General features: G+C 35.3%; 1 protein-coding gene and 1 pseudogene across 1 annotated transcript in view; one reads left to right on the top strand and one right to left on the bottom strand.

Moving 5' to 3' along the window:
- PPP3R1 (protein phosphatase 3 regulatory subunit B, alpha) overlaps window positions 1-15663 on the bottom strand; it is a 57674-nt gene that overhangs the window by 17920 nt on the left and 24091 nt on the right. The window contains exon 2 of the mRNA XM_053923943.2: window positions 6969-7008. Coding sequence (XP_053779918.1) covers window positions 6969-7008 — 40 coding nt within the window. The remainder of the gene's footprint in view (window positions 1-6968; window positions 7009-15663) is intronic.
- LOC128780853 (small ribosomal subunit protein uS10-like) lies at window positions 4875-6731 on the top strand (annotated as a pseudogene).

Genomic DNA, 15663 nt, shown 5'->3' on the forward strand with positions numbered 1-15663 from the left:
GTTATGATCCTGGGATTTTTAGTGGTGTCTTAAGAGATCCAGTTCTCGGATCTCATTTCATCTTTATCTCCTATTTCATTTTTCTAGGTAAAAACTCAAGAAGTTAAAAAAGGTAAATTTCCCAAGTCCTTAAATTTCTGGAATTGTCTTTAATTTGATCTCACACTTCAATAAACATTTGGTTGGTAAAAGTTCTGGATTTAGGAACTTGGAACTCTGAATGAACTGCCTAACTGCTTTCTAATAACTACTGCTGCTGCTAAGAAACCTAATGCCAGTAGACTCCTGTTGTTTTTAGGCAGCTTTCCCCCATTGTTTAAGGGGTTTCTTTTTACTCTTAAGAGTTTTCAAATTACAAAATAGATCAAGACTAAATAAATATAGATCCTTTTCATCTAACCTTCTTCACTATCAGAATGCTCTTTCAATCAGAAGATTAGATTTTTCAGGAGAGGGAAATTCTTACCCATTATTTCACTATTTGTGCTTCCATTTTACCTAATACATTTCCTGAAATTTCTTTTAGAACAGATGCTATTCCCTGTATTTGTTCCCAAGTCCTTCTCTACTTATATATTTGTTCATATCTTTTGCTCTGACACTCTGAGTGAGATCCAAGAATTTATACTTTGGAAAATGGTTAGCTAGGTTTTTACCGGCTAAAAAAAACCTGACTTCTACATCACAAATAATAAAATTTTTCAAATTTGTGACAGACTATCAAATTACTACATCATGGACTTCACTGCTGCAATGACAAATCAGTAAGTGCTGCCATAATGTCAAAAACTGACAGTATGAATAAAAAAAAAGCTACCACTTTTCTTAAGGCTACTTACCTAAAAACCTGAAATATTTAGACTACAATAGACAATCCAGGTACTTAAAAACAGGTACTGTAACAGCAGAACAAGGTAACAACTCAAAGCTTAGGTGTTCAAGTTCATGCATACTTTAGAAAACCTTTCATCCCTCTTCATTACAGCTCTAAAACTTTACTGAAAGGAAGCAGAATAGAAGTACCTCTCAGCGAATGAGGTAAACTGGAATTCAGGATCATTAATTACTAAGTAAATGATAAATCATGGCTGGTAGATTGTTTAAAAAGCATGAACTATGTGATACATTCATGAAGTTTTTAATCTAGAGTAAAAAATGCCTAAGTCAATTTCAAAGTTAATGACAGAGTTTTTTCATGATAAATGGCATTTTAGGAATAAAATGTTTAAGAACATTTTTACCTGTTTACATTCAAACTGAATTTTTAAGGATATTAATAAAAGCTTCCTCCAAAGATTTCAGAAATTCTGAATAAAGGCTTGGGAGTAAAACCAGAAATTACTTTTTAGAACACACATTAAGAAATGGAGTTAATCTAGTCCACTTAAGAAAGGAAACATAAAGAAATGTAGATATAAAGGAAGTCAAATTATTCTCTGAGAAAGTTTTGTTTTCACAACAAAGAAAAACCCTAGTCTAAGAATATAGACATGAAATAAGCTGATTGAGAGCAGAAATTAAGAGCACAAAGTTAATCTCTTTACGCTTTCAAGTCACCTGTAAATATTCAAACCAAAAACAAAATTGCTTGAATGTGAGTAAGTCTATTTATTTAAAAACTAGAGCAGTGTCCTATGGCTAAATATGTCTTCAAGATTTCTACATGTAGTTCACAAGCAAAAGAAAACACTCTAAAAGTCTACCAAGCTCTTCCTGGGTCACCTTCTAATGAAAAAAAAATTGAGAAATCTTTTTAGGGAAAAGACTATTATTAGTCTTTCATCTATGTTCAGTCTACAAAATAGGCCCTGTACTTCATTTTATCAAATCTCTTCAGAATTATACTGGTTTTATCAACAGTAAAAGAAAAAAAAATAGTTGAATCTGATTTCAGACTAATACTTTCAACGGTGCCCCAATCTAGTCCACTGCTTAAACTATCTGAAGTAGTATCTTGCACAGTCACTTTTCCAACTTGCCATGCCAGGTTACAAGTAAGGTCTCAACTTTGAGCAAATCACCCCAACAGAGTATACATTTCCATTACAGCCCAGACAGGTTAGCCAACAGACAGAAACAAAGTCACGATGGCCTAAAATAATTTAAGGCAAGAAAAAGTGAACGCTAAATTGAGAAAACAAAAAACAAAAAACCTTAATGTCTTAGGTCCAGTTTGCCAAAAATCATTCATGTGTAGACAAACATAACATTAATCCTGTCAGATTTATTAGAGAGGCTGCACAGGATTGGGGCTGAAAACAGGAATCTGAACGCATGACTGCCTGAGATCAAATCATGGCTTTGTTACTTCACCTGCTGCTGCGTGACCTTAGGCCAGTTACTGAAAATCTCTGTTTCTCATCTATACAATGGGTGAAGTAGTAATACCTCTCTCATGAAGATTTAAAAGGTTGACTGATGTATGTAAAATACTTAGAAGAGTGCCTGGCACATATGTTGTTATTATTTATAAAAATAAGTGTGGTGATTGTTAACTACTGAGTTTTCCTAAAGGTAGATAGCCTTTAAAGTGATCCAACTAGCTGTCTGTCCAACACAGCTAGCCCAGCTGTGAACTCTTACTAGCTTATTCAGTCAAGACATACTCGGCCCATCTGCTTTATGCCAGGCACTGAACTTATAAATCATTTCCTTGTAACTGTTCAGAATTTATTATCTATCTCTAAAATATACTTTTAAAAAACACAGTAACATTATACCTACTATTATTAATAATTAACTACTTGATATTAAATAACCAATACTCAAATTTCCCCAAATGTCACAAATGATTGTACAGGTTTTTTTAATCCATCAGATTTTAAGCAACTGGCAATTAAGCAATGAAGGTGCTTAAAATGACAGTGACCTTAATAATAACAGCAGTTTCGTTAGAGTAGTAAAGAATGAGTGCCAGACTGCAGAAGGCCATGAAATTAGCAGAAATAAGGAAATGGAGATAACTATATAGGCTCTTCTTTCAAAGAGCTCAAATATGAAAAAGAATGAAAAAAACCTGGAAGGTGTATGAATGATCAGGATGAAGGAGGAGTTCATTATGCCTGCAAAACTGAAGAGAGATGGAGCAGCTGGGAAACAGAGACCCTAACAAAAACTACGGTCCTGGAGAGGAGAGGGGATGAGTTCAAAACCACAGGCAAAGAGGTCAACCCTAGAATAAGGGAGGTAAAACCCAAATTCCGACACTGAAGGGAAGGAGTCAGTAAGCATGAGTACGCCACGGGGAAAGTTTCTGTGTGTGGGAAGGAAAGTGAAAAGTAGGGAGGGGGGCAGTAACGAGGTAATTACGTTAACACTTAAAATGTCCTCAGTTTTCTTAAAAATTAGGAGAGAAATCATTGAGTAAAAGTGGGGTATTAAATGACTGTGCAGGGTGTCTGGACCGAATGCTGAAAATCTAGATGCAATTTAAGGGGAATGAAAGGGACAAATGAGCAGAAAGGTGAAAGAATTCCCCAGTACTGAAATCTAACATAGCTTTCAAAAACCATTTCAAGTCAGTCCTTGAAACTTTTCTTAATTTCCTTATCCAAGGATAGTTCTCCCTCCCTGAGATATTTGTTTTCATTTATCTTAATGGTTTAGTTCCATTATAATAATTCATGCGTTTCTCTTTTTCTTAGTAACTAATCCTTAAGCACTTTGTGGGTGCTTCCCTGTGCATCACAGGACTGAAGACAGTGCCTTACAGCACATGACTTAGAATCTAATTAATTACCTTTTCAGAAAGCAGTACAATTAAATACTGAAAGAACAAAAGAGTTACTACTTGAAGACCTGGGAGGACCACTGCAAGCTGGACAGAAGGCCTCACCGAGAACACAGAATTGAGCTGGGTCTTAAAGGGATGAGAAGACATGATAGGACTTAACCTGAATGGGGAAGTATAAATATTAAAGTGCCTCAAGGACTGGTTTTAACATTCTAACGTACAGAGGGTAGCTGTTTACAGACAGCAGTAAGCTCTTCCAGTAATGGGGGTTTGTAAATGAGGGGAAAAACTTACTAGAATGTATGAGTGGAAGGAAAAAGTGGTGGTTTTAATGTGGACAAGTTCATTTGGGGGAAGTTAATCCAAATCATGTATAAAATATGATAAAAGTACACTGTATTCTAGTGAACCAGGAAGGGAACAGAGAAAAAAAGATATCTACTGGGTAACAGAAGAAGATAGATTCATTGCAGGTTGAACACTCACTGACAAGTACAAACCTTTCCTGACAAGGTTCAAGTTTCACTAAGGCACAGATGTAATCATAAGAAAGACCTAAGTTCTGAGGATAAAGCGGAAAGAAACAGCTGTAACAGTATATGGCATTTATTTCAAATACTACACGTTTTAAAAACTTGGCTTTTGCCATCCGGATGTGCAGATATTAGAGAAGTAATATCCACTTTTGCCTTTTGGCCCTGATATGTCTTCCTTTGCAACAAGGTAAAGGAGGAGAAGCTAAGAACCTGGTAAGTACTGTCCCCCTAGGGCCTCTATTCTTGACCAAGACACAAAAACTACTATCAACACCCTATCTCAATTCCATTTGCGCCTGAAGCCTGGCTAATCAGACTGCCAAATACCTCCTTCTTGCCCACCAGCAACTGGAAGAATACCATATTTCACCATGAGTAATGCACTGCCGTGTAAAACACGCACCCACGTTTTTGTGCACATTACACAGGATTATTAGTCCCATGGTATGGAATCACGTTTTGCTAAAAAAATTTGGGCGAAAAAATGAGCATTATACAGGGCAAAATACGGTAATTATCACCTGCTCAAAATGCATAGTAAGTAGCAAGGTACAATTTTATTAAGAAAACCCTTTCAATTCTAAGGAAACTATAATACTGACAACTTGGCCAGAGACAAGAATTCTAGATCTAGGTAACACCCAGAGCACTAGCCTGTAACAATTCTATCTTGACCATGTTTCAGATAGGTCAGGCATTGGTAGAAGTGATAGTTCTCAAATCCAGAAGACCACTACAATCTACAACAGGGTCCCAACAAACTTGTTCTGTAGGAGGCCACAGAGTATTGTAGGCTTTATAGACCTTTTAGTCTCTGCTGCAACTACTCAACTCTGGCACTGTGGCATAAAAAACAGCCATATGTAAACAAATGGGCGTGGCTGTTCCAATAAAACTTTATTAACAAAATTGCCGAAAGGCAGTAGTTTACCAACCCCTGGTCTACAGAGTCATAATTAGGTTTGGTTTTGGTCAATTTCAACAATATGCCAGATGCAACATTTTATCTTCATGTTAAAACAGAAACACACCTACATATGATCATAATTAGTAAGAAATTCATAAAGGAAAGCCTGAGAAGATACCTTAAATAAAATGAAAACAGTAGTTGGGATGGCAGAATTGTGGGTAATTGATGATAGAGTATCACCATTTAAACAAATTGTAAAAGTTACAAAATAGATAAAATGGATTAATAAACAATATCAGCTTATGGTAGCTGCTACAAGGAAAAAAACCACGATGTACTACCTATGACAGAGAGATTCTAGGAGAGGAGAGAGAGAAAACATCCCCAAAGAGTAACATTTAGGCTGATAGCTGCAAGACAATGAAGTCAGTTAAGAAAAGAACTTGATACAACTCTTCGAGGAAGACAAGGCTGCAGGTGCAGCGGACCTCCATTCCACCCGCTTCTGCTCCTGCCTCACCACTGTTGATTCTCACCGAGGAACAAGTCCCCCAGGAAGCTGTGCCTCAGCCATGGCTTTTAAAGATACCAGAAAGACACCCATGGAACCAAAGGTGGAGATCAAGCAATTTAGAATTACTCTAACCAGCAGCAACATTGCCTTGGGAGAAGGTATGTGGAGACTTGATCAGAGGCGCAAAGGAAATGGATCTTAAAGTAAAAGGACCAGTTCAGATGCCTACCAAGACTAAGGATCAGTATAAGTAAAACACCTGTGAGGAAAATTCTAAGACTTGAGATCGGTTTCAGATAAGGATCCACAAGCAACTCACGGACTTGTACAGTACTTCTGAAGATTGTTAGAGATTGTTAAACAGATTACTTCCATCAGCATTGAGCCAGGAATTAAGGGTGAAGTTACCGTCGCAGATGCTTAAGTCAACCTTTTAAATAAATTATCACTTGTTAAATTTAAAAAAAATCTACTATACAAGATCATCTATCCAGAGATCATAAGCAAGCACAGGTGTTGATAAGAATGAAATTGACAAGTATTTTTGGTAAAAGAAAGCAAACTAATGAAACATAATGAGCAACAAGGAAAGTGGTTTTAATGAGGAAAAAAGAGAGTAAGCACCTTGTTGCAAGGTAAGAGGTTTCCAAAAAAAAAAATGCAGGACCAACTCTATCAAATAGGGATGGAAAGGTCAAGAAAGATTCAGAATGGCTTGGGAGTTCTAGGACCTCCTGATGATACCTAAATTTACCAAATGTCCCCATTCCAATTCTCAGGATCTTCCTCTCCCTGATCACTAGCCTTCCACACAAGAAACCCTATGATTTTTATTAAGCTCCTTGGTCCTCTCACTGATCTTCGAATCAAGCATATCTAAGACTGTCATGTTCTGCTTTTACATTCCCCAATAGTTAGAAATAACCAGCCCACCCACACTTCCTCATTCTCCCCAGGAACATCTTTGCAATAATAGCTACTTGTTCTACTTGCTTTCTATAACTAATTTATTTTATGTAAACACAAGATAACTACTGGTTTAAGAAACTGAGATTTGAGATTTGATTTATAACTACAGCATACTCATACCTAATAATAAAAGTCTATAAAATATTTCTCTATTCTGATTACTTAAGACTATAGGTCAAATTCATTACCCATTTTAGATAATTATGGGCTAACTTTGCTATGCAGACATATAGAAGAATATGATATACACACATAGGGACATGTGAATGTGAAAGAAATTCTTGATAACAAGAATATTTGACTTACAGTGTGAGCACATTTCCAAAGGGTAACTTGCCTCATTTCCCTGCAGGAAAAAAAAAAAGTTGTTAGAAAAATTAGTATAAATTTCTTTACAAAGTTAAACATTTTGAGTCACAAAACAGAGAAATAAGCCAGAAACTAATGTATCTAGATCTAAAAATTGTATTTTTTAATTAAAAAAGCACACAATAGGAAAGCGCTCTTGAATCAAACAGGCCTAAGTTATGTCTGACTCTTAAGACTTATGCAGACATTTGATTAAAATTTATTTTCAATTTTTTAATAGCATAAACATACTGTATACCAAATTATAACACACTAGAGACTACCAATGCTCTAACTTGTCTTGCTGGGGTAGAGCTCAGAATAAGGCTTCTCCTGCCATCTCTATTTAATTGAAGAGTTTCCTCAGGCTGCAAAGTTGTTAAGAAAAAACAGCAAAAGCCTGTTACCATTTATACTTGCACTGAAACATAATTTTCTACATGCTCTGCAACTAAAATAAGAAAAATATTAATAGGGAAGTGGGTCCAGTGTTGGACAGCCAATTCAAATTTTTCTTTTCATGGGACATCCTATCCCATGGATAGATTCTAAGTTAATATAATTTCTCTGAACTCCTAACTTATTAAAAAAATATAAAACCAACTACCTGTTTTTTATACTAGGATTCTACGTGAAATTTATTTATGAAGAAAAATGCTCTAGAAAAACTATAGCCCTAAGTCAATGCTTACAACGAATAAATCTTGATAACTAAGCCCAGGCAGGTTATGTACCTGGTAGAAGATCACACCATTTTGATTAGTAATGGAACCAGGAGTACTTCTAAATCTAAAATGGTCAAAATTCTAAGTATAACAGATCCACATGAAGCAAAAACCATGAAGATCTTTTTTAAAAGTCCACAGACTTTAAAGCAATGGAAATTGAGTTTCTAAAGTTCAGTGATGAAATTGAGTACCATGCATCCTATACTCTTATTAATCTAATACTGACAATAACTGTACAATATGACTAACATTTAAATACATGGGTGGGCAAAGGTATATTTACAGTTGTGAGTACATGGAACAGAATTTAGTCTTGTATTATTTATTATTAACCTATTTTTGTTCTTTCTTGTATTTACTTATATACATTAAGAAGTTACTGAATACTCCAAAAAACCATTTTAGTTTGGCTGGATGGCTTTCAAACTCTGAAAAGTATCTCTTATTCTATGTAAATTTAAGGTCTAAAAAAGTTTATTAGTAAATTAGTATCTTGAAATCTTATCATGTTGCCAATAATTGAAATTTATAGCAGATAACTGCAATTTTCCAGAACTGGTTAACTTACTAAATCACTTTAAATATCAAATATATATTAAAGATAGAAGAAATTCTTACCATGATTCCTATTTTCACTGCCTCATATATTCTTTCATGCCTATGTTTTTAAAATACACTTAAAAATTTTTATTTTATCTAACTAAAAATTATGTTTCTTGCAGGCCTCTAAAAGGAGTATAATGATACTTTGGATCATCACTGTGAGTTTCTAAAATAATTAATGTTATAATTGTTTTGTAAGTGAGGGCAAAACGGTTATATGAATTTCAGGGAGGACTTCGAAACCAGGTTTTTGTTTCTCTACCTCACCCACCTTTTACAGTGTTATCAATTCTTTATAAATGATACCATCCATCATATATCACTCCCTGCTAGCCAGCATCCACTAAGTGCCAAGGAGCACCCTGGCAAGGGCTCCTCAGAACTTTTCCACCAACACTGAATGTCTCATCTCTCTTCTAAGCCTAGAATCCATATATCCAAAAGGTTATTTCAACCTTAACCTAATTTTACACCCAGCGAAAATATCTTTCAAACATAAAAGGAAAATGCTTTTTCCAGGTACATATAAGATATTATTCTCATTTGTAAAGGTCTTTAAAAACACAACTATTTAACACAAACATGGTAACTGCACTGTGTGGCACATAAGGTGTAAAAGTAAAATCTTTGATAGCAGCACAAATGAGAGACGGAAAAATGGATGTATACGGTCAAGCTCTTACACTAGGGGAGAAACATTACATTATTTAAAAATAGAGCACAAGGGGCTGTATGTTGAACCAATCACTAATGCCAATGATTCAATCAATCATACCTATGTATTATAATAAAGCCTCCATAAAAAGCCAAAAGGGCAGGGTTCCGAGAGCTTCCAGGTTGTTGAACACAAACACTTAAGAGATACAGGGAGAGTAGAGCACCTAGGGTAGGGCATGGGAAGCTCCCCGCCCCTTCCCTTGTACCTTGCCCTACGTGTCTCTTCCATCTGCTTGTTCCTGAGCTAGCTCCTTTATTAATAAACCAGTGATCTACAAAGTAAAATATCTCTCTGAGATGTGAGTTGCTCTAGTAAATTAATCATACCCAAAGAAGCTCCTTGAAACCTCCAATCTGTAGCCAGCTGAACATCTAGAACCCCAGGTAACCACCTGAAGTTGCAACTGGCATCTAAAGGGGAGAGAGAGGAGCAGTATTGTAGGACTGAGCCTTAACCTGTGGAATCTGGTGCTATCTCCAGGTAGACTGTGTCAGAATTGAGTAAAATTAAGGATACCCAATTGGCATCCCAGAATTGGGTGGATATGTGGATATATGGGGGAAAACTACACACACGCACACACAGTAATTGGGTCCCAGAAGCCTTTCATACATTTGAGAGAACTGAAAAGAAAATAAAGCAGTCATAATAGATTTTAACATTTCTCTCACAGTAACTGACAGAAAAAAAGGAGACCCGAAAAATCAGTAACACTACAGAAGGTCTGAACACACTATCAATTAATGTGTCCTAAAATAGCAAAATTTTCTTTTCCAGTCCCCACAGAACACTGACAGAGACAGACATTATTCTGGGCCTCAAAAAAACTCTCAATAACCCTGACCAGCATGGCTCGGTTGGCTGTGCATTGTCCCACAAAGCAAAGTCACTGGTTCAATTCCCAGTGAGAGCACATGACTACGTTGCAGGTTCCGTCACCAGTCAGGGTGTATACAAGAGGCAACCATTCAATGTATCTCTCCCTCTCTTTCTCCCTCACCTCCCCCCAAATAAATATATAAAATCCTTAAAAACTCTTGATAAACTTCAAAGGTTTGAAATATACAGAATATATTATCTCATTACAATGGAATTAAACTAGAAAGATATCTGGAAATAGCTAAGTATTTGCAAATGAAACAACACAATTCTAATTACCTGTAGTCACAGAGGAAATGACCAGAAATCGGAAAATATTTTGAATAGAGTGAAAACAGAACCTATCAGAATTTACAGGATACAGGTTAAGCAGCATTTTGAAGAAAATGCTATTTTACAAAAGTCGTCCAAAACACAAATACTGGTTCCCACCTTAAAAAGCTAAAAAAATAAACTAATTAAACCCAAAGCAAGGAGAAAAAAAGAAATTAACAAAACAGAAAGTAGACAAAGATAAATCAATAAAACCAAAAACTTCAAAGAAAAATAAAAGACATTCTAAACAATACATGAAAATCAATTGTACAATTTAAATGAAATGGATGACTCTCTTGAAAGATAGATTCTACTGAAACTGACTCAAGAAAGAGAAGAGCTGAACCCCTCTATAGCTGTTAAAATAAACTGAGTTTGAGTTAAAAACCTTCTCACAAAGAAAACTACAGACCCAGATGGCTTCAATGGTCAATACTATAATGTATTTGAAGTTCAAAAACATACCAACACTACATAAACCCCTTCAGAGAGTAAAAGGGGAGGAAACAGTTCTTAACTCATTTTATGAACATCATTATCCAGACACCAAAAACAGGTAATGACACTACAAAAAAGAAAACTATACTTCAACATTCCTTCATGACCATGAATATAAAAATCCTTACAAATATTTTAGCAAATTTGCCCTGGCCAGTGTGGCTCAGTTGGTTGGAGCATCATCCTGGATCTAAAGGGTTGAGGGTTCAATTCCCAGTCAGGGCATATACCTAGGCTGAAGTTTTGAACCCCAGTCGGGGCACAGATGATCATCCCTGGTCCCGCTATAGAGGAGGCAACCGATCAGTGTTTCTCTCTCACATCCACATCTCTCTCCATTCCTCTCTCTCTAAAAAAGCCAAAGAAAAAAAGGTCCTCGCGTGAGGCTAAAAATAAAATATATATATATATATTTGAGCAAATTAAATCCATAAAAAAAAAATCATGACCAACTAAGAATTATTCCAGCAATGCAAGGTTGGTTTAATATTTAAAATCAACATGATTCACTACACTAACAGATTAAAAAAAGAAAAACACAATATGGCCATCTTAGATACAATAAGACCATCTGACAAATTTCAACACCCACGTGTGATAAAATTAGAAAAACTCAGCAAACTAAGGATTTTGCTTAACCTGTAAAGGATACCTGCAAAGCGCCCATAGCTAACATCGTAATATGGTTTAAGACTAACTGCCTTCTACCTAAGATCAGGAACAAGATAATGACATCTGCATCAGTACAGTAAGACAAGATGCAAGAAATTCTGGAAGCAACTAGAAAAGAAAATTAAGAAAACACATCCATTCAGATAGCCATCAAAAATACAAAAATCTAGTGATAAAGTTAATAAAATGTGTGCAATGATTATACAGTAAAGGTTATGGAATACCACTGAGAGAGATTAAAGATGACCTTAAAAAAAACAAAGTTCTATTATCATCACGTTCACAGATTAGAAAGCTAGTTAGGATGACAACTTTCTCATACCGATCTACTCATAAAAACAATCCCAATCAAAATCCCAGTGAAATATTTTATAGAGATCGATCAATTCTAAAATGTATATGGAAATACAAAGGACTTAAGTAGCCAAAAATTTTGAAATTCAACAATGTTGAAGAACTTGCTCTCTCTGACTTAAAGAATGACCCACACACACACACGCACATACTTATATACACACATAGTCAAGTAATTTTTGACAAAGGTATTCAAGTAATACAATGGGGAAAAAATCTCTGCAAAATAATGATGCTAAAATGAATGGATATTAATATAAAAAAAGACAAAGACCTGAACTTTACAACAATTGTGTAGCACATGAAAAGATGCTTTACATCTTAGAGAAATCCAAATTAAAATCACAATGAAATGCCACTATATGTGCAACTAGTATATGGCTATATATATGGCTAAAAGTTGCCAACATGTGAAGTGTTGCTGAAAATGTGTAACAAATAAATGATTATGTGCTGGGGCAGAATTCAAAGACGGCCTTCTGAAATTCCCAGCCCCTGGTATGTATCTTCTCCCAGTTATTCAAACAATAACCTAGGTTCTGCAGCAAGAGGATTTTGTGTATGTACTTAAAGTTCCAAAATCAGGGCAGACTATTCAGGTGGGTCTGTTGTACTCACAAGAGCCTTTTAAAAAAATAGAGAAGTCAGAGATGAAAAGCATGAGAAGAATTCAACATAAGGGAGATGAAGTGGGCCACATGCCACTGAATGCAGGCAGTCTTTAGGAGCTGCTGAGAGTAGCCTCCAGCTGACAGTGAACAAGGAAACAGAGACCAATCCTACAAGAAACTGAATTCTGCCAACAACCTAAAAGAACTTGGAATAAGAATCTTACCCAGAACCTCCAGACAAGAACTCCGTCTGGCTGACATCTGGATTTCAACCTTGTGATACCCTGAAGAGAATCTGTCCTGAACTCTGACCTACAGACCTAAATATGAAATAATAGGTGCTGTTTTAAGCTGTAAGTTTGTATTTTGTTTCACAGCAATAGAAAACTAACAACCAGACCTACAATATATGTGACTAAAACCAAAAATGTTGACATACCAAGTGTTGGTGAAAATGTGGAGTGCCCCTGAAATTTTTCCACACTGCTGGCGGAAACTCAAAATGGCACAGCCATTTTGGAAACATGTTTGGTGAGTTCTTAACATTAAGTTTAACGTAACATTCAGCAATAAAAATATGTCCACACAAAGATTTGTACATATATGTTTATAAAAGCTTTACTGTTAACAATCCAAACAAGGAACAATCTAAATGGACAAACTGTGGTGTGTATCCTGACATGGAGTACTACTCAGGAATGATTAGGAAACACTACTGACCCACGACAACAAAGCTGATTTTTTAAAGACTCGACAAGAGGGCCCAAGTATAATAGAATTGCTTCTTAACACTTAGAATTGTCTTTAGTTAAGAAAGATAAAAATCTCATCACTTTCTTTAAAATAATAGTAAAGTTCCCTGTCATGCTATTAATTACAATTGAAAAACTATATCGATTTTTATTTTTGTATAATAAATATAAATTTCAAGGCTGTAAATTATGTATTTTTCAGATTAACCTTGCAGTACCATGAGAAAACAGAAACCACTTAGTAATCTTCACCACTATGATCCTTTCATCCCTCATTTAGTCCCCTCCTCAGATTTTAAACTCCATAAAGAGAGTAACTGTTTCATCTTTTGATATCCCTTGACAGATTTAACACTGTCCTAAATTTCTTCAAGGAAGGATTTAATAGGTGCACGTAAAAAGCTAGATAACCTTAAGGAACTTGGTTTAAGGGATATTTTAAACAGCAATGTGTTAAAGAATGCGGTTAGATTAGGGGCATGCTAGCAGACTCAAAAAATTCTTCAAAGGCCTGTTATTAAAGAACTTTAGGACTTCCTGCCTAGATGGAGGCACTGTGCCTCCTTGCACAATCAAAAGACGGACAACTAATTTAAAAATAAAATATAACCAGAACTGCCAGAAAATCAAACTGCATGGAAGTCTGACAACCAAGGAGTTAAAGAAGAAACATTCATCCAGACTGGTAGGGGGGGCAGAGACCTTACAGGCAAGAAGGGGCTGGAAAAAAGTATTCAAAGTCATGAAAGGCAAGGACCTTCACCCAAGATTATTCTATCCAGCAAAACTATCATTTAGAATAGAAGGGCAGATAAAGTGCTTCCCAGATAAGGTCAAGTTAAAGGAGTCCATCATCATCAAGCCCTTATTATATGAAATGTTAAAGGGACTTATCTAAGAAAAAGATTGAAACTATGAACAGTAAAATGACAACAAACTCACAATTACCAACAAGTGAACCTAAAAAAACAAAATCAAACTAAGCAAACAACTAGAATAGGAACAGAATCACAGAAATGGAGATCACATGGAGGGTTATCAGCAGGGAGAGGGAAAAAGTACAGAGAATAAGTAGCATAAATGGTAGGTACAAAATAGACAGGGGGAGGTTAAGAATAGTATAGGCAATGGAGAAGCCAAAGAACTTATGAGAGAAAGGGAGAGAGAACACAGTAACTTAAAGCATCTTGTTGGTCCAAGAAACAGTTTCCCAAATAGCGTATGCTTAATTTTTTATTTTAGTTTGCAACACGACAGTTAGCATAAAAAAGGGGCAGCCAGCAAATCTCAGAAGCAAACGTTGTTGGCAATATAAATCAAACGTGACCCATAGTTACAAGCAACAAATCTGGTACCAGGGATTTTATGGATACTTTACAAAAATTAGTTATGATGCTATCGCATAAGAAGAGTATTAAGACAGTATACCACTGTTAAACAGTGACTAGTTTTCTAATAGAAGTAAAAAGCATATGTGTACTTTTCAAATGATTTTAGGAGGGAAAAAACCCTAAAAATATCTAGCCTGATAAATGCTGCCAAAATCACACTCTTGCTTGGACTTATCTAGTGAATGTTTAAAGATACATAATATGCTATATTAAAGATCCTATTACTGTGTAATCGGGCCAGAAATAATCATACCTAATATTCAATCTTACAGTTTAAAACTTATCTATTAAATCACACCTAAACAAATCGTATTTTCCTCTACTACTCAATATTAATGTAATTTCTGTATGTTTATCTTGTATCCTGAGGTCTTACTGAAGTCATTATTAATTCTAGGGTTGGTTTTTTTTTGGGTGGGGGTAGGTTTCACAGGATTTTCTATGTAGGCAATAATACCATCTGCCTACATCTGCCTAATTGTCAAAAATTAGGACAATTTTTCTTTTTTTTCCAATCTGTATACCTTTTGTATTCTTTTCTTGAATTATTGCACTACCTAGAACTTTTAGCATTAAGCTGAAAGAGTGATGAGAGCCCATTATCTTTGCCTTGTTACTGATCTTAAGGGGAAAGAAAGCATTTAGTCTTTGCCATTAAGACAATGTTAGCTGCATCTTTTTATAGATATTCCTTATCCAACTAAGTTCCTTCTGTATATCTTACATCTAAGTTTTTTTAAATCATAAATGGGTACTAAATTTTATAAAATTATTTTTCTCCATCAACTGATGTGATGTGATTTTTCTTCTTTAGTATGTTAATAATGCAGATTATTTATATTGAGTTTCAAAATAGTGAACCAGCCCTGCATCCCTGCAATGAACCATACTTGGTCATGGTATTTTTTTTTTACACACTGCTTAATTCTATTTGCTTATATTTTGTTAAGGATTTGTATATCTACATTAATACTGGAATATGAATCTACAGCTTCTTTTTTGTCTGACCCCCTTTTTTATTTCTACTATAGAGGCAACGGGGCTATTGAAATCTATTTCATTCTGGGTGAGATGTGGTAGTTTGTATTTTTCAAGGAACTGGTCTATTACATCAAAGTTGTCAAATTAATAT

Source organism: Desmodus rotundus, chromosome 5 (assembly GCF_022682495.2).
Source record: "Desmodus rotundus isolate HL8 chromosome 5, HLdesRot8A.1, whole genome shotgun sequence".
In the NCBI taxonomy this organism is placed as follows: domain Eukaryota; kingdom Metazoa; phylum Chordata; class Mammalia; order Chiroptera; family Phyllostomidae; genus Desmodus; species Desmodus rotundus.